Below are 20,944 nucleotides of genomic sequence, written 5' to 3' on the forward strand. Positions count from 1 at the left end.
TCCATCAGGAGACGATGGAGGAGGGCAGGTGTGGGCCCCGGGGCTGGGAAACATGTTTCTCCCTGGCAGCCCCAGGCAGTCCTGCCCCAGCTGGCCACCTCCTGCTCAGGCCCGGCAGCCACCCCAAGCCCTGGAGTCTGTCCTGGCCTTGTCCGTGGGAAGGGCCTGGACAGTTTCTAGTATCCTGGCCTCTCGCTGTGTGACCTTGAGCAAGTTGCTTGCTCCAGTCTCTCCCCGTGGAAGGAGGTGCGTTGGGAGAATTCTGCCCAGTCCTTCCTATTTTTCTCCTCCTAGATGTCTCTGAGGGGCCACTTAGTTCAAGCATCCGTTAAGCACTGACTGAAAGCCTTCTGTGGGCTGGGCCCTGTGCTGGGCTCCAGGGCCCCTGACTTGACTAGGACTACTGTCACTGGGGGCCTGGGGAGGGGTGAGGCCCTGGCTGCCCGCACCCTTTCATCCATCCAGGAGGGTGTGGGGAGCAGCTCTTTGAAGCACCTGGACTTTTGTCACAGAAGGAGGTGGCATGCAGAGGGGGAAGGGTGTAGTGGGGGGTGTGTGTGTATGTGTGTGTGAGAGAGAGAGACAGTGGATATAAATGTGAGAAAGGGCCAAGGGATGTGGGTCTGGGCTTAGGACCAGGGTGGCATGTACCTGAGAGGACAGAGCCTGGGCAGATGTGGTTCTGGGGACCTGAGTCAGACGTGGGGCAGGTCCAAACTGAGGGAAACAGCTGTGGTCTTTGCAGGGACTGAGGCAGCCCTAGGGGACAGGAGTGGGTCTGGGAGACAGAGAGGGGCTAGGGGTGCCGTATGGGTGAGAGGGGAAGCCGTGGGCCTACGGGCAGGTGTGGGCCAGGGCAGCAGGGAACTGTGGGCCTGGGGGTACGACATGGGTGCTGGGGCGGCTATGGGCCCTGGGCTCATATGGGTCAGGATGGGGGATCCAGGCACAGGCTGGGAGGGGGACAGGTGTGGGCCTGGGGGAAGGGGGTCAGCCAAGGGCAGGTGTGGCCAGGGTGGCGGCAGCCACGTGGGCAGACACGGCTGGGTTGGGCTGGGCTGGTGCGTGTTCCCACAGGCGTGTGCTGGAGGCGGCCCGGAAGGCCAACCAGACCGGCCACTTCTTCTGGATGGGCTCGGACAGCTGGGGCTCCAAGATCGCCCCTGTGCTGCACCTGGAGGAGGTGGCCGAGGGTGCTGTCACTATCCTCCCCAAGAGGATGTCCGTGCGAGGTAGGCCCGGCAGCCCGGATGGCACGCCCGCCGCCCTCACCCGGCACCATCCACCACCGCTGTCAGTGTCACCCCGATGGTTCCTTCTTATCGTCGCCCCATGCCCTTCCTCTCCCGCTCGTCTTCCTGCATCCTGTCTTTCCTCTTCCTTGGCTCACAGCTTCTTTGTGCTCAGGTGCTGGGATAGGAAGCCTTTCTGGCCACAGTTAACCCAGCAGGATTCAAATCCAGATTCAGGACATTTCTTCCTTCCGTCTCAGATATTTGTGGGTGTGGGAGATGGTGGCAAGTATAGGAGGCTCATTTATCAAGGACTCTCCTTCATCCCTGTATACGCTCATCCCTCCTCCCATCTGGGATAGAAGAGGTGAGATCCCTGCCCTGCCTGGAGCGCATCCTCTGCCAGAACGGGGCCGGGCACTGCCAGCAAGCTACAAGAAGAGGGTGCCATGCCAGGGGGCAGGGGCCTCCCTGCAGAGCCCCCCTGGGTCTGGCGTGCCCTGGGTGTGGGGACAGGGGTTGCGCCTGCCCTGCCCGGCATCCCTTCCTCTTGGGGCAGAACCCAGTCACCCTGGGCAGGAACAGATTGCTGTGGCCAGAACCTTGCTGTGTGTGAGGCTTGAAGTTCCTATTAATGGCTCAGTTTGGCAGGGACCTCACTGTCCTCCCCATGGGGGAGGCAGGCTCCCAGGGCCTTCTCCCCTGCTCTTGCTCCGGTCAATAGAATCCAGCATTGATGGAGGTGGAAAGGCCTGCAGACATCTGCTTCCACCAAACTTTCCAAGAGACCGAGGCCTGAGCAGGGGAGGGATGTGGGTCACATCGCCGTGTCCTCTACTCACCCTGAGGCAGAGGGAGCATAGGCCGCAGAAGTTTCCACACCTCCCCTCTCAGCCTCAAGCCATAATAAACACAAAATAACAATAACTATGGCTCTTGGTACCCGCAAACGCCAGGCCCCTTACAGACATCTCATTCAATCTTCCCTGCAACCCCAAAAGAAACTTTTATCCACATTCAGTGGGTGAATACGTTTAAGGATCAGAGAGATTTAGTGACATGTAGTGGCAGTAAGTGACACATACTTGCTATTAAGTGGCAGAACTGGGGTCTGAACCCTGGACTTGCCAGACAAATCCCTTTTTTCTCTGGGACATTAGAGGAGCCTTTAGAGCAGTGGTTCTCACCTGGGGGTGATTTTGATCCCCAAGGGACGTTTGGCAATGTTTGGAGACATTTTCGGTTGTCATGATTAGGGAATGATGCTTCTGGCATCTAGTGGGTAGAGGCCGGGGATGTTGCTCAATATCCTGAAATGTACAGGACAGCCCCCTGCCGCTCCCGCCCCCCACCCCAGCAAAGAATGATCGGGCCTACTGTCAATGGGTCAAGGTTGAGAAACTCTGCTCTAAGGCCAGTCCCCCACCAATGCCAGCACCTCCCTGACAGCTCCGACAGTCAGACAACTGTGCCCATGACACGGAATGATCATGATATATATAGAAGGGGCACTGGTAGGAGAGAGAAGGCGATATTCACTCACCAGCCTGCCTACCCTGGGATGGGGTTTTCTAGGCTTAGAGCAGAGTGGGTAAGCCCTTAGGAGCATTTGGAGAAGGAGGCTGCCTCTGTCAGTGATGGGGAAGTTCTGGACTTGAAGGAGGAAGATCCAGCTCCCCATCTTATCTGTGTGACCTGGGTCATTCCCTACACTCTCTGGTCTGGTCTCCTCTTCAGAACTAGAATGCTCAGGTGCTCCCAGGATTGGGTGCCTGCCCCCCACCAGCCTCTCTGCTCTGATCTCAGGGCCCCCAGGTGACTCCTTCTCAAAGAGGCCCCATATTACCATTTTGGTGGTTAAGAAGCAGCGGAAGCACCCTCACCCTGTACTTCTTCCATAAAGGAAGCAGTTGTAAGATTACACAGGCTCTCCCTGGAATTTAATACAGCTTTTTTCATTGTGAAGCAAATGAAATGGTCCACATTTTGTTTTTTCCAGCTGGGCCCTGGATCAGAGGATGTGCTCTTCCCTTCCGCCTCCCTCTGCCTGGGCCACATGAAAGCTGCGGGAAGCGGGAAGGGAAGTGGGCGGGTAGGGAAGGGAGGCGCGAGGTCCTGACATCCTGGTTCCCTGCCAGGCTTCGACCGCTACTTCTCCAGCCGCACGCTGGACAACAACCGGCGCAACATCTGGTTTGCTGAGTTCTGGGAGGACAACTTCCATTGCAAGTTGAGCCGCCACGCGCTCAAGAAAGGCAGCCATGTCAAGAAGTGCACCAGTGAGCACGCGCGTGGGGTGGGGCGTGGGACTGAGCCTCAGGGGGCGGGGCCAGGGTGGGCCCTGAGGGGGTGGGGCTATGGGGGAGAAGGCTGAGAGTGTCAAGTGGGGTGGGCGGTGGCTACGGGACACTACCGCAGGGGTAGCAGTGTCCAGGGACCCAGGCGGTGCTGCCTGGGGGCGGAGTTGGGGAAGAGAAGGGGCGGAGCCCTCAGGTGGTGGGGCCAGAAGGGGCGGGGCCAGGACTGACTCAAGGTCTGACACCAGGGCCTTGCCGGTGGGTGGGCTTAGGGGAGCTGAAACCTCCTCGACCTCTCAGACCATCAGCCGTAGGACGCTGCTGAGTAGGGAAAGGGGCTCCTGGGTCTGGGCAGAGGTGCCGTCTGGCTGCTCACCTTGGGCTTCATCTGGACGCCCCTATGGCAAGTCCACAGAACTGACTGACCCCAGCTGCCCTGTGAATCCTAACGCTCACCGGTCTGAGCACTTTACAGAAACCATCTCTAACCCCTCCAGGTTCCCACAGTCACTCAACAGACACCAGTTTGACTCCCACTCCCTGGCCCTTTTCTAAGCACCATGGATATAGCAGTGAATGAAAGAGCCAAAAAGCTCTTGGAGTTTTTATTTTAACGGGGAGACAGACAATAAACAAGATAAGTAAGTAAACTATAGACTATGTCAGAAGGGAAAAGTGCAGTAGAAACAAAATAGATAAGAAAGAGGATGGCCTCCCTGCAAGGTAACGTTTCAGCAGAGTCCTGAAAAGGACAGGGAATGAGCCACGGGAGACTGGGACGATGGGTCTATTTTACAGATTGGAAAACAGAGGCTCAGAGAAGGTAAGTAAAGGGACCTGAGTTCCCGCAGATGAGAGGTGGTGGAGCAGGATGTGGACCCAGGTCTGAGCTCTAGGCCCTCAGACCCCTACGGTAGCCATCTTGGCGCATTCACCTTTGATACAGTTGGATGTGGATCCTTGTGCCCTCTTTGTCTGGGTAGCTCTGCAGCAGGACCTGGCGTCAGGGACATTGGGAGGGCTCTGTGTACCCCTCAACCATGAGTGGTGCCCATGCAAGGATGATGAACTCCCTCTTATAGTCTCCTGGACTGATGGGTGCAGCTTGGGCAGAGGGCCAGATGAGCAAGGGCCACTGGATCAGCCGCAGGGACATGCTGCATGCAATCACTGGCAGTTGGGGGCGGGGGAGTTGGTCCACTAGGGCCAGGGGAGGAGGGAGCATGGTGAGGTGGGTGGGCTGGTGGGGACCTCTGGTGGCCATGCTGACCTCTGGTGGCCAGGGCAATCGTGGCTACTTAGGACTGTGGGTATCCCTTGGGGACGTAGGCAGACTCCTGTGGGTGTAGGCAGCAGTGTGTGTACACCCTTGTGTGTGTGACTGCATGTGACTGTGTATGTACATGAGTGTCTAAAAGAGAAGGTATAGATGTGCATGTCTGTCTCACGTAGGGGCGACGTTCTTGGGTGAACTAATAACCATAAACACCTCTCTTTACTATGCATTTACTATGTTCCAGACATTTTAACAACGTCATCTCATTTCACCCTCACAACAACTCTAGGGGCTCTTATGACCCCCATATTATGGAGGCTATGGAGAGTCAGAGAGGTCAAGCAACTTGCCCAAGGCTGCACAGCAAAGGTCTTTATGAGGCAGTAATCACAACAAAGGTGTAAGAAGTACAAACATGCCTGGGCATGGGAGGCTGGGCCCTCATGGGTAGGAGCATCCTGTTTACTTCTCTTTTCCTGGCATAATTATTGAGAGCATCCCCTTTTATTCTCAAAAGTGCCCAAGTGGGGATGGAAGATTGTATGTTCACCCTGATTATAGGTCACGAGACCTGGCTTGGAGATGGGGATGGGTGAGACTGAAAGTGGGGGCAACATGGATAAGGGGGCGTCTCGGCCCCTGTGTCTGGCTCGCCAAGGGAGAGGGGCTTTCTGGAGTCTCCTCTTGGTCTGGGAGGGGCAGGCAGGGAGAAGGCCTCGGTCAGTCCCTGTAAGCTCTTTCCAGACTCCCAGTCCTCATCGGGACTCCCCAGCTGCTGGTGAACTGGCGGGGGGGGGGGGGGGCGGGGCGGGCACCTCTCTAGGTGCCCTCAGGGAGGTGTGTGGGCTGTCAGAGCAGGTGGGGAAGGAGGGCTTGATCAGGGTTCAGGAGAGTGTAGAGCCTCACTGGGAACCTGAGGCCAGCTGTACCCTGTCAGGACCTTAGCTTGCTCATCTGAGAAATGGAATTGGTGGTGAGCCAGCCCAGAGGGTGTCTGGGGATGCAGGTGAGAAAGCTGATTGGAGGCACTTGGTGAACTGTAAGAGGGAGGTGCTCAAGCCTGGCTGTGCATCAGAATCACCTAGAACTTTTAGAGCTCTACTAGGGCCCCACCCCCAGACCCACTAAGCAGAACCTCAGGGGTGGATTGTTTTTCAAGCTCTCCCAGTGGATTTTATGTGTATTTAGGGCTCGGAACCTCAGGCAAGAGCAGCTTTGTTCACATAGAATCACCTGGGGATCTTTTCAAATGCCGACGCCTGGCTCCCAGCCCCAGACATTCTGATGTAATTGGCCCTGGGTACCACCTGGGCATCAGGATTTTTAAAAGGTGCCCCTGTGGTTTACTGTGCAGCCAAGTATGGGAACCACTGCCTCAGAAGGAGAGGTGGGTGATAGAAGGGGTGACGGCGTGCACCCCAGGCAGTGGGGAAAGCGTGAGCAAAGCATCAGAGCCCGGAATGAGCTTGGGGTTTGTGTCACAGGGAGGGGTGGAAGGGCAGCATATTCCAGCTGACCTGGATCCTTCTCGCTGCATCTGAAGCCCCAGCAGAGGCTGGTAAGTGTCCTTGGGTGGCCCCACGTCAGGCACAGTGAGCCTGTCCATCTCTGGGTGAGGTGGCGGGGGAGCTGCTGGGAATGTTTGTGGGACCTCAGACCCACCCTGGGTGAGGGGGAGGCAGCTCTGGCTTCTCATGGCCCCACCCATGTTTGAGCTGAGCTTGTCCCTTAGGCCAGGAGGGCTGGGGTGACACCCATGGAGTACAGGCTCTGGACCGGGCATCTGTCAGCGTGTCAGGGTCTGGGTCCGACTCTGCCTCCTCCCTGCTGTGTGACCTTGGACATGTTATTTAGCCTCTCTGAGTCTCAGAGAAGGCAGGGAAGTCACCACCCATCTCAATGGGTTGTTGGGAGGATTGGTGATGTGTTTGAAGAGTATGAAGATGCTGGCTGAAAAAGGATGTATATGATCAGTGCTGATAAAATGGTGGTTGTTGTTGATAGAGAGGGAGGGGGAGAGGTGGTATTTACCTGCAACTGGGTAATTTAACAGCTCAAGTCTGCTGTAAGGATTCTGTCGGTTGTAGGATCCCCGATGGGGAGGACACCATCCTGAGGGTGGGTGGTATAGGCTGTCACAAGTGTTGCATCCATTTTACAGAAGAGGACGCTGAGGTGATTGGTGAACATCGCAGTGCTAGAGAATTGGCAGAGCTGGATTCATACCCAGGCAGCCTGGCTCTCCAGCTGGTGCCCCACCTGCCTCTCCCACTTCCTTTCCTCCCACGCCCTCAGCCACCCTCTCGCTTGCCCTCAGTTTGCCCTCAGCTAGCCCTGTATTCTCCACCTGCCTCACTCTGTCTCCCGAGCCTAGCTTCACGCTCACTTCTTCCAGGCTGCCTGCCCATCCACACTGGGTGGGCCCACTCTGGTCCCCTCAATGCTCACAGTTTCAATAGTCAGCCTCTGCCTGTCTCAGTCCCTCAGGCCCTGCCCACGATCTCAGCATGAGCGAGTGCCACTCCTGTGTTCCACTGCCCTTTGCTTTGCCAAGTCCATGCCTTCCCTCCCCAGGGCAACAGATGGGCCTGATGACCTTCTCAGAGGGTGAGAAGGACCTTCTCATGCTGGGGTCTTACACTTGGGAAGATCCGATCCATCCTTCAAAGCTGTGTTAAGTTGAATTCCCCTCAGGAATTCCCTGGTGGTCTGGTGGTTAGGACTCTGCACTTTCACTGCCAAGAGCTTGGGTTCGATCCCTGGTTGGGGAGCTAGGATCCCACAAGTCGTGCAGCGCGGCCATGAAAAAAAAAGTTGAATTCCCCTCAAGACAAAGAATTGAGAGCCAGTCGTTTCTTTGGGAGAGAATCCCAGGAAACATTGGTAGGGGAGGGAAGGCAGACATAAAGGGTGTGATACCAAGCAGGTTACCACTGTGAACAGCTGGAGCTTCACTCCCCCCGGGGGCTCTGGAGACAGAAAGGAGCACGCCTGGCAGTCATCCCACTGGAGGTGTGAGGGAGCTGGGGTGTGTGTACACCAACTCCTGTCAATCATTGCTGGCTGTTCCCAGAGGGTGTTAATTCCTCAGTGCCTCCAGATGCCAAATGGCTGGCAAAGAGGGCTTCTGTGGCCAGAGAGTCTCAGAAGAGTGGCAGTTACTGGCAGTTGGAGACTGGGCTGGTGTGGGCTGGTGTGTCTCAAAGTGGCAAGTGGTCGTGGGCACCCATTCTTTCTCAAATACACAACTGTGAGAGTCCCCCTGAACTGGGTGTGAATCCTAGTGCTGCCACTTCCTAGCCGTGCGACCTGGGGCAGGTCACTTCTTGAGGCCTCAGTTTCCTCATCTGTAAAATGGGGATCATACTACCCACTTCCATCCCCCAGAGCCCTGTCCCTAGCAGAGCTGCCTCGCTCATGGTTTCCCAGAGAAGGAGTGGAGGTGATCTGCTGGAAGCACTAGAAGATAGCCTGCGGGCTGCTCCACACCTGAGCGAGATAGGGGTCACTGAGCAGGGCATCTCTGCAGCTGTCAAGGCCTGCGGGAGGGCAGTGCCCACCTCCCACCTCCTCTCCTGGCCCCCTCCCCAGGAGCCCGCAGAGCAGGGCTTGGGAATTAAAGCTGTAAACAAGGCAGATGTGGCATCCGTCTTTTTGACAGGACTGCCAGCCAGGTGATGGCTGAGCGGAGGAAGGCCTGGTTTACGAGGAGATAGGAGAAATTTACTGCCTGCTGCTCCCAGGGGCTGGGAGTTCTGAGAGGGAGGGTGGCCGCATGGCAGCTGGGGATGTGTGGGGAGATGCTGATCACCCAGCCTGTGCTAGCAGCAATAACAATAATAACAGCTGACATTTATATAGCATTTATTGCATGTCAAGCTCTGTTTTAGTGTTTTGCATTTGCTTTTCACAGCAACCCATTTTACAGATGAAAAAACCGAGGCACAGAGAAGTTAAAGACTTTCCCAAGGTCATACAGGTAGTAAATGGCAGAGCTGGGATTTGAACTCTGGCCATCTGGCTCCAGGGATGTCCTGCCTTAGGCCAGCTGATATCCCAGCCCCATGGCCCTCTGGCTATTCCAGCCTGGCTTTGTGGCTCTTTTCACCTCCACATTCCTAAAGGAACCTGGGGAAAGGAAGGAAGACCCACATTTGGGATTACCTACTATGTGCCAGGTTGTGCCACTCATTAGAGGAACTCACATTTGCCCAAGCCGACAGCCACCTGGTGGCCACAGGGGTCCTGAGCCCTTCCCCTCAGTGCTGTTTCTTACTTGTTCAGCTGGCATTTACTCAGAGGCTGACTGTGTCCCCAACCCTGTGCTGGGCTCTGTGAAGGGGACAGACCTGCCCTGGGGAGCTCCCCCTGCAGGTGGGAGATGATATGGCCTTGAAGACAAGGTGGTACATGATGGTGTGGTCCCAGTAGTCAGAGCTGAGGGCCTCCAGAGAGCTTAATCATGAAACCAGAGAGGACAGATCCAGGAGGCCTCCTGGAGAGTTCTGGGAGACTAGGGATGTTGCACCTTTAAATCAGGAGGTCAGAAGTCCTCACTGGGAAGGTGACTGGGAAAGAGCATGCCAGGCAGAGGGCACAGCATGTGCAAAGGCCCCGAGGTAGGCTCAGGCCTGGCAGGTCTGGGGAGCAGTGAGGAGACCCATGTGGTTGGAGCAGAGAGATCAACAGGTAGGAGATGAGGTCCGAGAGGTGGGGCGGGGTGGCACAGGTCTGTGGGCCTTGTCGGCAATTTGTAAGGATTTAGTCTTTTAATGCCAAATGAGACAAAGCCATGGCAGGGTTTGAAAAAGGATTAACGTGATCAGATTTATGCTATAATGGGCTCACTCTGGCTGCCTCCTGGAGCAGAGATGGGGGTGAGGGCAGAGCTGGAGATCAGTTAGGGGCCGGGGCTGTAGTCCAGGTGGGAGGTGATGGGAACTTGGAGCAGGTGGTGGCCATGGAGATGGTGAGAAGGAGTCTGATTCTTTATCAGTTCTGCAGTGTGGCCTCAGAGTTTGCTAAAGTATTTGAGGTGAGAGAAAGATGACAGAAAATCAAGGATGACTCTGAGGTTCTTGGTGGTGCGCTAAGATGGGGGGGTGGGTGGAGGGTCAGGCTTAGCCACGTGGAGATTCCTGGGAGAGGTGGGTGCAAATCCCAGACTGGAGTTGGTCAGGAGAAAAATGGAGGAGAGAAAAATTGATGACAGTGAGTAAGGACAACCCTTCTGAGAAGTTTTGTTGTAAACAGGGAGAGAGGGATGCTAGCTGAGGGAAAAGTGGGGTCAAGAAAGGGTTTCTGTTTAAATGGAAGAAATTAAAACATATTTTTATGTTGACAGCAAAGATCCAGTAGAGGAAAAACTAGATGCTCCTGGAAGGAAAAGGAGCATGGCTGGGTGATGGGGGAGAAGGGGCATCCACATGGGGTGTTGGCTGTGACTTCGGCCCCGCGAGCTGCCTTCCCTTCACCCCTGGCCCCAGTCTGACCCTGTCTGGGAGAGCTAAGCCCAGGCCCCTGGGCTGGGCAGAACCAGTGACAGGTAGAGAACGGCCTTCCCTGGGAGCTGGCCTGTGCGTGTGCCGAGTATGGCTTCTGCTGCAGGTATCACTCTTCTCTAATGGTCCCAGGAGCCGACCTCATTACAGACAAGGGGATCGAAGTTCAGAGATGCTAAGCAACTCGGCAGGCCAGTGAGAGGCTGAATGGGGGTGGGGGGGTGAGGTGTCAAGCTGCTCCCATCTGGCCGGACGTCCACATCCTGTTTCTTGAACTAGGGTCTGTGGACATCTGGGGATACGTTCTTGAGGTCAGACTCTAAGGGACCTAGGAGTTCCATGACGATTCTTGAACTTGGCATTTTCATTCGACGGCCTTCCGAAAGCGGTCTTTACAGATTGCAAAGACAACTTCTCTGCTCCTGTGATCATTTGCAGTTGGAAGTAGCTGTCACTGCCAGGGCTTCAGCCTCTGACGTCCATATTTTCATCCTGGGGCCATATTCATCCTAGGATCATCCTGGGACAGAATTGTTTTCCTTCAAAAGGGGCCTGAGGCTGGCTCAAGTTCGGGGAGCCCTGGGCTGTACCACCACTGAGAGCCAGAAAGAGAGCACCTGGGAGAGAGTCAGGAGCCACCATCCCCCGCCCCCGCTGCTGGGCAAGACCCTTCACCTCCCCGCCCCCGAGGGGGTGACCGTTACGGGCCCCCACCCCTAACCCCCCAAGACACTGGGGCTGGCTCAGGGGTCCCCAGGACGGGAGTTGGCGGAGAGCTGTGGCAGAGTTTGGCGGAACAGATCTAGGGGTGGGAGGACCAGGCTGAGTTGTTTAGAGGTGCCCTACCCGGAAAGCAGGTGGTTTGATGGAGGTTGAAAGCTCAAGGGGAGGGGCTGGTAGACACCGTGGTGTGAGTGGGGTTGAAGAACAAGGGTGCGACTCCAGACAAGGAGGGGGAGCCTGCTCTGTGACTTCTGGGGATGCTGGGGTGGTGGAGCCTGGCCTCCGGAACAGGACTCAGGGACCCTCAGAAAGACCTGCGTGTTCCAGGGAGGTGACGAGGAGAATGGCTCAACCACAGGCAGAGTCAGGAAAGAGGGGGACTGGCCAGGAAGCACAGGTGGCAGCTTCCTCCCCCATCTGAGTGTCAGTGGGTGAGCTGACGTGGGCCCCTGTCCGTGGGGTGGGCACCCCACCCTCATCTTTTGGGGGTCTGGGAAGACCCAGCACGTGCCGGGCTGCAGACAGGATGGAGGGGCGGCCCAGGGCTGGGGTGGAGGCCTCCGGGGGTGGGGAATTGTCCGCGGGGAAGTGTTAGGGAGGAGAGGAAAATGGAGGCTTAGAGAGCACTATGTATAAGGCATGATGCTGTGTGTTTTACGTCTGCGCCTCCTTGAATCCTCTCAGTGGCTCCTCAAGGTAAGTATTATTACCCTGGATTTACATCTGGGGGATGTAAATTTCACTTCACCGGGGTCTTATGGCTGGTCCAGGGCAGAACCACACACTAGACAGCTCTCCTTGGGGGGGGCATCCTGGGACCCTCTTATCCTGCTCCCTGGAAGTTTGCACAAGGGATGAAAACCGGTGTGTATGTTTGCGCATTTGTATGTAGGTGCAAGTTTATATGTGTGTGGTATGTCCACACACTTACGCCGATTACACGTGTGGACTTGAACCTGTGGGTGTGGTGCCCCAGGTCCCCTCGGCGCTGCCCAGCCCTGCTTTGCCAATGGAGTTAATGCCCCCGGGAGCAGTCTGCAGCCTGAGACTGGTGGGAGCGGGGCTATTTATCCCCTCAGATGGGACAGCCCTGAGGCATAGGCTACACAGTTTTCTAGAGCCCCCCACGGGGTTGAGCCTCACACCTGGCGTTAGTGTCTTCCCATCCCTTCCCGTCTCTGCCTCACTTCCTCACCCCCGATTTGTGCTTCCAGCCATCACCTCCCAGATGAAACACTTGTACTCACACCCTTGTCAGGACCTGCTTGTGGGGCTTCTCAGCCGACAGTGAATCTGAATGACCACATGCTTGTAGGAGTGTCATGCTAATTGTGTAGCTGAGTATTGGGTTGGCCAAAAAGTTTGTTCGGGTTTTCGTAAGCTGTTACAAGAACCCAAACGAGTGACTTCCTTGATGGGCCAGTGGTTAAGACTTCGCCTTCCAGTGCAGGGGGTGTAGGTTCGATCCCTGGTCGGGGAGCTAAGATCCCACATGCCTCGCGCCAAAAAACCAAAACATAAAAACAGAAGCAATATTGTAACAAATTCAATAAAGACTTTAAAAATGGTCCACATCAAAAAAAAAAAAAATCTTAAAAAAAGCCCCAACGAACTTTTGGTCAACCCAATATATAGAGTATGTGTTTATATGGACACTTATGTTTCTACATGTTTGAACATAGATGTGTGTATAGGGATGTATATAAATGCATGCAGGTTTGTGTGTTGCTACTTTATATGTGTAGATGTGAAAATATGTGAGTGTGGCTGATTTTGTATACCTTTATGTGAGGGAGTGTGTGTATATGTGTGTGTGTGTGTGTGTGTGTGTGTGTGTGTGTGTACACATGAGCCGAGAACTCAGGAGGATTGTGGCTGGGTGGGGTGAGTAGTTGTGGAGAGGTGAGCAGGGAGACAGGGAGGAACTCTGATTATTTCAACCTTGAAAACTCATTTCAATTACAATTTACAACCTGCAGACAAAGGCTGCAGTTGCCGTAGTAACCACAGCTGCGGGGTTTTGACGGGAGAAAATCCTCTCCCGGATGGTTCCGGGGCTGGCTGTCATCCGTGGCCGAGCCAAACACATCTCCGGCTCACTGTGCCTCGGGACACAATTAGGACATCGTCAAACTGTTGCTGCTGTCATTGCTGCCATGTGTCTGGAATTTATCTCCTCTAGGAGCTCTCAGAAATGTGTGTCTTGTTTCCTGCCAGAACTGTGGTTCCCCTGTCTGGGCCTGGGGGTCCCAACCACCCATGAAAGGGGATTCTCTGACCCCCCCCCCAACCCCCCGCTTCCCTCCATGGCCATCTGCCTCCTCCAGCCCTGGCGACAAGGATCCTTAGCTCCTGGTTAGGCCTGGCCAGACAATTGGGGCAAAGCCTGAGCCCCAGAGAAGGGGGAAGGCAGGTCGGGGCTGGATGGAGGGAGAAGAAGGAGGCAGACAGTTCAGGGTGGTGGAAATTCTTTGGGAGCCAGAGAGATCCAGGTTCAAATCCCAGCCACTCACCAGCCAGGCCAATCCCCAGGTGGGTAGGAACACCTGCTGGGGGCCAGGATTCCCTCAAGACTCTGGGTACCGTACTCGACCACCTGCAAATCTCAGTTACCTCCTCTGTGATGGGGGCCAGTCTGGCCTACATCCCAGAGGCTCGGGGAAGAGGAAGCACCAGCCATGCTGCAGGGTTATTTGCTGAAGAGTCGAGGGTGTGCGGAGAGCTGCACTGGTTATGGGCACAGCTTCCTACGTTCAGGACAGCATGTCTTGACCTTGTTTGACTTGTGTTTCTGATCCCTTCCCCCTCCCCCAAAGGGAGCACACTTAGGCTCTGTCATTGTTGCTTCCTGTGGGGCTCAGGGGAAGTGCCCTTGGAGTTTGAGGGGGGTGTGTGTGTGTGTGTAGGGGGTCACACTCAAGGCCCGCCGCTCCCTTTCAAATTAAGGCCCTTTGCAGGGCACCTCACTGCCCTGTTATCTCATTTGTAGTTGGGGGCAGACTTGAGACAAAAGTCAAGGACGTGAAAGTGTGTTGGGAAATCTCTAGAAGTCCATGGCTGGTACCATGACAACTCTGGGGTGGAGATCCCAAAGGGGCAGTGCTCAAGGGCCGCTGACAGCCCACAGCCCACAGGACCCCAAAGCCTTTCCCACGGGAGCCTCCCCAGGCAGAGGTGGGCTCCCCTGGTGAGGACCTCCTGTGGGGTCATCTGTATTCCAGTGCCGGTGCGGGTGGCTTCGTGACCCCAGTGAGAGCACGTGGTCCTGGACCTGAGTGGCCCAGGGATGGATGCTTCAGCTGGACCACTGAGGAGGGACCCCTGGGAAGATAGGGAGAGGAGGGGGCTGAGGACAGCTCAGCCAGGGTCCCTTGGCCTGGTGTGTCCTTGGCCTTGGGATAGAGCTGCTTCTTCTCTGCAGTGGCTGCAGCCTCCCCCTCCGTCCTGGTTAGTAATTCAGTCTCTCATCCATATGAAATGAGGGCGTGATGGGAGCTTTGGGAGCATGGAGCAGCGGGATACAGAGGGCAGGACCTGGGGGCTGGGGGTGATGGTGGGGTCTGGGGCTGGAGCCTTCCATGCAACCCTGCCCCAGGCCCCTCTGTCACCCTTTGGGGACAGGATTGTCCCTTGCGCTTCTCTCCTGGCTCTCAGAAGCTCTGATCAGAAGCTTTGAACAAGAGGGCAGGCTGCTAAGGCTGGAGAACTTGCCTCTCCTGTCCATCCATCTCTGTTTGTGCCGTGGCCTAGAGAGAGCTTTGCCTGTTAGCAAAGCTCTGCTGTCCCAGGAGCTCCGAGGCAGGCAGGGCTTAGAACTCTTTGTACCCTTGTGTTTAACAAACTTCTGCAGCACCTGGCAAGCATCAGGCCCCTCTTTATGACCCGTTGTGAATATAAACCCATTTATCCTCGTAGGGACCCTATCCCGACCTATGAGGTAAGTACCATCATTATCCTCATTTTGCAGATGAGGAAACTGAAGCCCGATAGATGAGGTGGCAGGTCCAAGATCACAGCTAGAGCACGTGGTAGAGCTGGGGTTTCAGCCCAGACAGTCTTGTGTGAATGAAGTGTAGTGGGTAGCCAGGGGCTTAGCTGACCCCTGAGAGAGCCAGGTGAGCCCCCTTGAAGACTACCCTGTCTCCAGCCCCAAGGCCATGCCGTAAAAGCTGTGGGCTCTCTCTGGACCCAGCAGTGCCCCCAGAGCCAACTGGGCATCTGCCCCTAAACTGTCCAGTCTGTGTACTGGGGACCTTTGATCTCTGACCCTGAGGTTGGGGTACTGGAGTCAGGTTCTGACCTTGGTCACAGAGTCTTGGTGGCCAAGACAGGGATATGAGATGTGCCATCAGCTCCATGGGAGCCCTGGGCAGCAGGGCACAGTGACCATGCATTGGCTAAAAATAGAGGAATCAAGGGGGTGATCTGTGGATCCCTGGGGCCTCAACCTGACCCCCCACATGACAGACATGGGACACCCAGGCCCGTGGCCCATGGGGTGGGACACAGGTGCAGCCACTCACCCTGCTGGCCGCTGGGGAATTACTTCTGTAAGGTGCAGCACTGGCCCTCTAACAGGGAGGCATGGGTGTGTGTGTGTGTGTGTTTGTGTGTGTGTGTGTGTGTGTGTGTGTGTGTATGAGGGTAAATTTCATTGTCCTGGCCTTGAGGGAGGAGGCTGCAGGCCATGCTGTATGCAGGGGCTGTGGGAGGGGAAGCTGGGGTTCCCTAGCACTCTCTCTTCCTCTCCTCTGCCATCCTCCGGCCCCTCTGTCCTCACCTCAGAGCCCCTGCCCCATCCCCCCCCCACTTTCCTGCCCTCCCCCTGCAGTCAGGCTCTTACAATCTCTCAGGTGTAGTGTGGTGCACAGGCTGGGAGCTGGAGCACCTGGTCAAATCCAGCTCTTTGTGGTCCTGGAATGCCAGTGAGCTTTTCTGTGCCTCAGTTTTTCCATCTCTATAATGGGGATAATTACTCACGTCATAGCACTGTTCTGAGTATTCAATGACTTAATATACATAAAGAGCTTAGAAGAGTGCCTGACACAGAGTGGATGCTCCATAGAAGTTAGCAGCCCCTGGGACTTCCCTCGTGGCGCAGTGGTTAAGAATCCACCTGCCAATGCAGGGGACATGGGTTCGATTCCTGGTCTGGGAAGATCCCACATGCTGCGGAGCAACTAAGCCCGTGTGCCACAACTACTGAGCCTGTGAGCCACAACTACTGAGCCTGCGTGCCACAACTACTGAAGCCCATGTGCCCTAGAGCCCGCGCGCCACAACTGCTGAGCCCATGCGCCGCAACTATTGAAGCCCGCGTGCTCTAGGGCCCGCATGCTGCAACTACTGAGCCCACGTGCCTAGAGCCCGTGCTCTGCAGCAAGAGAAGCCACCACAGTGAGAAGCCTGTGCACCGCAAAGAAGAGTAGCCCCTGCTCGCCACAACTAGAGAAAGCCCATGTGTAGCCACGAAGACCCAATGCAGCCAAAAATAAATTAAAAATTAAAAAAAAATAAACAGGAGCAAGTTAAAAAAAAAAAAGAAGTTAGCAGTCCTTATTCTTCATCATCATTATTACCCAGGGCCCAGGCCAGGAGCTCCTTCTCCTCCAGAAAGCCTTCCTGGCCTGCTCTGGCCCCGGGACCTCTGTAGCCCACCTTAGAAACCCTCTATTCTGACCACTTAAGCATAATAACAGTGTGGCTTAGTCAGCTACTATGTGCCACGTGTTTTCTGTATCTCATCTCATTTAAGCCTCACAGCACTTCTGTGAGGCAGGATGATGATCTTTTTACCAAGAGGACATCGAGACCTCCGGCAGCCAAAGAGTTTGCACAGGGCCCAGAGCAGAGGGGTTGGGTGTGCCCAGAGCCCAGGGGGTGAGGATGGGAGGCCACGGTGCCCTGGGGAGCCACTGCTGTTTGCAGTGAGAAGGGGGTGAGTGGGGTGGGTTCCCCATTTTGCAAAGCTCACTCACCGTGGCTAATGGGGGGATGTCACTGACATGGGGGAGGAGTGGATGGGGATGATGGTGCCTTCTGGTGTCTGGGGCATCTGGAAGTCATTGAGGGCATCTGGTGTCCTGAATCTTGAGGGACCTGTGGCAGGTCTCTCACCCTCTCTGGACCTCAGTTCCCCCACCCGTACCCTGTGCTGGGGCTACCCATGGGTGAGCTGCTGTAGGGCACCACTGCCCTCATCGACAGTCACAGCTCCTGCCTGTGTGAGGGCCAGCTGCTCCCGTGTTTGGTCCATGCCAGGCTGGGGGAGGGCAGGCAAGCACCACGGCCACAGGGAGACCTGCAGGCTCACTGCCCTCCAAGGGTGATGGGGACAAGGGAGCCTGCCCTGGCTGTTCTGGGGCCTCAGGGCACAGGGTCCAGCGATACAGTAGGGAGGGCAGCAGACCTTCAGGACCATCCCCCAGGCCCTCCACAAGACCATCTCCTGGGGTGATGGAGCGAGCACTGGGCCAGGGGCCCAGAGACCTAGGTGTGCCCAGGTGGGCTCTCCGGGCCCCAGGGGGCTGCTGTGGTTCCCACCATACATCTGTGAGGATGGTGGGCCTCATGGGTGCCCCCACTCTGAATATTTCGTTGCAGACCGCGAGCGCATTGGGCAGGACTCAGTGTACGAGCAGGAGGGGAAGGTGCAGTTTGTGATTGACGCCGTGTACGCCATGGGCCACGCGCTGCACGCCATGCACCGTGACCTGTGTCCGGGCCGCGTGGGGCTCTGCCCGCGCATGGACCCTGTGGATGGCACCCAGCTGCTCAAGTACATCCGCAGCGTCAATTTCTCAGGTGGGGGCACCACCCAACCCTGGGGAAGGGGTCCTGGGGCTCCATGGGGTGGGAGTGTGCGGGGGTCTCTTCAGATGCTTCCAAGGGGTTCCATACAGAGGTGTCTCTGCCCTGGGCTCACGATCCTTCCTGACTCTGGGTGAAGGCTCAGCAAAGAAACTGAGCGTGTGACCCCCATGGGCCCCCGCAGGCATTGCGGGGAACCCTGTGACCTTCAATGAGAATGGAGACGCACCTGGGCGCTATGACATCTACCAGTACCAGCTGCACAATGGCTCTGCCGAGTACAAGGTCATCGGCTCCTGGACTGACCACCTGCACCTCAGAGTAAGCACCTGGCGGGAGGGCAGGGAGGGGTCCCGGAGGGCTAGGGGGCGGAGAGAGGCCACCCCAACCCCGGGAGGGGAGGCCAAGGGGAGGCAGCCACCAACTAGCCCTGTCTCCCGGGTTTGCTGCTGCCAAGCTGGGTCTTCCTTCCATGCCCCACCCTAGACCTCAGAGGGCCCTGAGCCCCCCAACCCTGAAACAGAAGAACAGGGCGGCTGGGCTTCTGCTGTCCTTCCTGCCCCTGCCCTTTCCCTTGGCCTGGGGTCTTCTTGCCTGCTGCCCCTTCGCAGGGCAAGAACTCTGGATAGATGAAGTCATGCTGGAGTTCAGGGGCTCAAAGTTTTGGGGGGGTTGGGGGGGAGAGAGGTGAGGAAGGGGAGGACTGCGTCTGGACAGAGGAGGACGACGTCTTAAGGCAAAGAGCACAGCCTGCTGTTCTCTAAGCATGAACTCTCCTAAGAGCCACTTATTTAGAACTGATGCCTTGAATACGGCTCCCAGGTGCAGTCAGGCGCCCTTTGCACAGTGCCTGGAGCTCTATGGGGCTCTCGCTTACTTTCCAGAACTTTGTGACACATTCAGTAGGGCGTGCCAGCTTCTATCGCTCCTTAGCTTGCAGCAGTTGTGTCTTCAGAGACATGTAACAGTGACTAGCACTCATTTAGAGCAAGATGCAAAGAAACGCTAACCCGTGGGCACACATTAGTGGTGCTCTGACTGAATGTTTATTCGTTGTTCTCTTCTGAACCCAAGTCCCTGTGCCGCCGGGGGGAGGCCCAGTGGGCTGAGCCATAGCACATTTCTACTTGAGGGTGCACAGGAGTCACCTGCGGGGTCTTGTTAAAACTCAGATTCTGTGTCAGTGGGTCTGGGGTGGACCAAAAATTTCCATTTCCAACAAGCTCCTGGGTGATGCTGATGTGGCCGGTCTGGGGACCACTTTGAGTAGCAAGGCCTCATGGGGCTGGGAGTCGGGACTGCTGGGTTCTCTCCACTCTGCCATGTGACCCTAGGTTGTCACTGCCAGTCTCTGGGCATTTCTCCATATGACCCTTGGGAGTTTTGTATTCCAGCAGGATCCCCCATGGTCAGCTGGGTCTGAATCCTGCCCCGGGGAGCTTATTTAAATGCAGCTGTTGGATTCAGCTGATCCTGGCAGGGCCTGGGCAGCTGGATTTTAGCCATCTAACTAAAATCACTAACTAAGTGATTCAGATTGGTGCCACCAGTGGGGCGGTCCAGGGCACTTGGTGGCATGTCCTGAGGCCCGCTCCTCTGCACTGTTGTTGCCAGATAGAGCGGATGCAATGGCCAGGGAGCGGGCAGCAGCTGCCCCGCTCCATCTGCAGCCTGCCCTGCCAGCCGGGTGAGCGGAAGAAGACGGTGAAGGGCATGCCCTGCTGCTGGCACTGCGAGCCCTGCACGGGGTACCAGTACCAGGTGGACCGCTACACCTGCAAGACATGTCCCTACGACATGCGGCCCACAGAGAACCACACGGGCTGCCAGCCCATCCCCATCATCAAGCTTGAGTGGGACTCACCCTGGGCCGTGCTGCCCCTCTTCCTGGCTGTGGTGGGCATCGCTGCCACGCTGTTCGTGGTGGTCACCTTCGTGCGCTACAACGACACGCCCATCGTCAAGGCCTCGGGCCGCGAGCTGAGTTACGTGCTGCTGGCGGGCATCTTCCTGTGCTACGCCACCACCTTTCTCATGATCGCCGAGCCCGACCTGGGTACCTGCTCTCTGCGCCGGATCTTCCTGGGGCTCGGCATGAGCATCAGCTATGCGGCCCTCCTCACCAAGACCAACCGCATCTATCGCATCTTCGAGCAGGGCAAGCGGTCGGTCAGCGCCCCGCGCTTCATCAGCCCTGCCTCGCAGCTGGCCATAACCTTCAGCCTCATCTCCCTGCAGCTGCTGGGCATCTGCGTGTGGTTTGTAGTGGACCCCTCCCATTCGGTGGTGGACTTCCAGGACCAGCGGACGCTCGACCCCCGCTTCGCCAGGGGCGTGCTCAAGTGTGACATCTCGGACCTGTCGCTCATCTGCCTGCTGGGCTACAGCATGCTGCTCATGGTCACGTGCACTGTGTATGCCATCAAGACGCGCGGAGTGCCTGAGACCTTCAATGAGGCCAAGCCCATCGGCTTCACCATGTACACCACCTGCATCGTCTGGCTCGCCTTTATCCCCATCTTCTTTGGTACCTCGCAGTCGGCTGACAAGGTGAGTGGCAGGGGCTGGGGGTGGGTGAGGGCGGTAAGCAGGGGGCAGCCTCCTGAGGCTAGTTGGCCTCCCACCTTGCTCTGGAAGTGCCTTCATTCCTGCCTCATTCTGTCTTCTCTCTGTCTCAGTTTTCTCTCGAGGTTCTGGGTTTCTCTCCTCTCTCTCTCCCTTTCTCTTCTCCTGCCTCCTCTCCCTTTTCTCTCTGCCCCCACCACCTTCCGCTGCCTCATCTCTCTCCTTCCTGCTCCTTCCCACCTTCTCTCTACCCTCCGCCTCTCCTCTCTCCCTCTCCTCTCTCTTTCCCTATCTCTCCATCCCTGCCTCTCCCGCCCCACCTTTTTCTCCTCCCCACCTCTTTCCCACCTTCCTCTCTCTCTGCCAGCCTGGGATGCTGCCCCCGCTTTCATTCTTTTTTTTGGCTGTGCCACGTGGCTTGTGGGATCTTAGTTCCCTGACCAGGGATCAAACCCCGGGCCCTCGGCAGTGAGAGCATGGAGTCCTAACCACTGGACTGCCAGGGAATTCCCCATTCTTTTCTATACTCTCCCTTACCTC

The 20,944-nt window shown here is 56.5% G+C and overlaps 1 protein-coding gene across 3 annotated transcripts in view; it reads left to right on the forward strand.

The window, feature by feature from the left end:
- GRM4 (glutamate metabotropic receptor 4) overlaps positions 1-20,944 on the forward strand; it is a 99,756-nt gene that overhangs the window by 65,783 nt on the left and 13,029 nt on the right. For 2 of the 3 annotated variants that reach the window (XM_061195140.1, XM_061195142.1), the window contains exons 4-8: positions 1,078-1,232; positions 3,371-3,511; positions 17,633-17,833; positions 18,024-18,160; positions 19,454-20,389. In XM_061195140.1, coding sequence (XP_061051123.1) covers positions 1,078-1,232; positions 3,371-3,511; positions 17,633-17,833; positions 18,024-18,160; positions 19,454-20,389 — 1,570 coding nt within the window. The remainder of the gene's footprint in view (positions 1-1,077; positions 1,233-3,370; positions 3,512-17,632; positions 17,834-18,023; positions 18,161-19,453; positions 20,390-20,944) is intronic. The other variant, XM_061195141.1, reaches the window with a different exon arrangement.

The sequence above is a fragment of the Eubalaena glacialis genome, chromosome 7 (assembly GCF_028564815.1).
Source record: "Eubalaena glacialis isolate mEubGla1 chromosome 7, mEubGla1.1.hap2.+ XY, whole genome shotgun sequence".
Classification (NCBI taxonomy): domain Eukaryota; kingdom Metazoa; phylum Chordata; class Mammalia; order Artiodactyla; family Balaenidae; genus Eubalaena; species Eubalaena glacialis.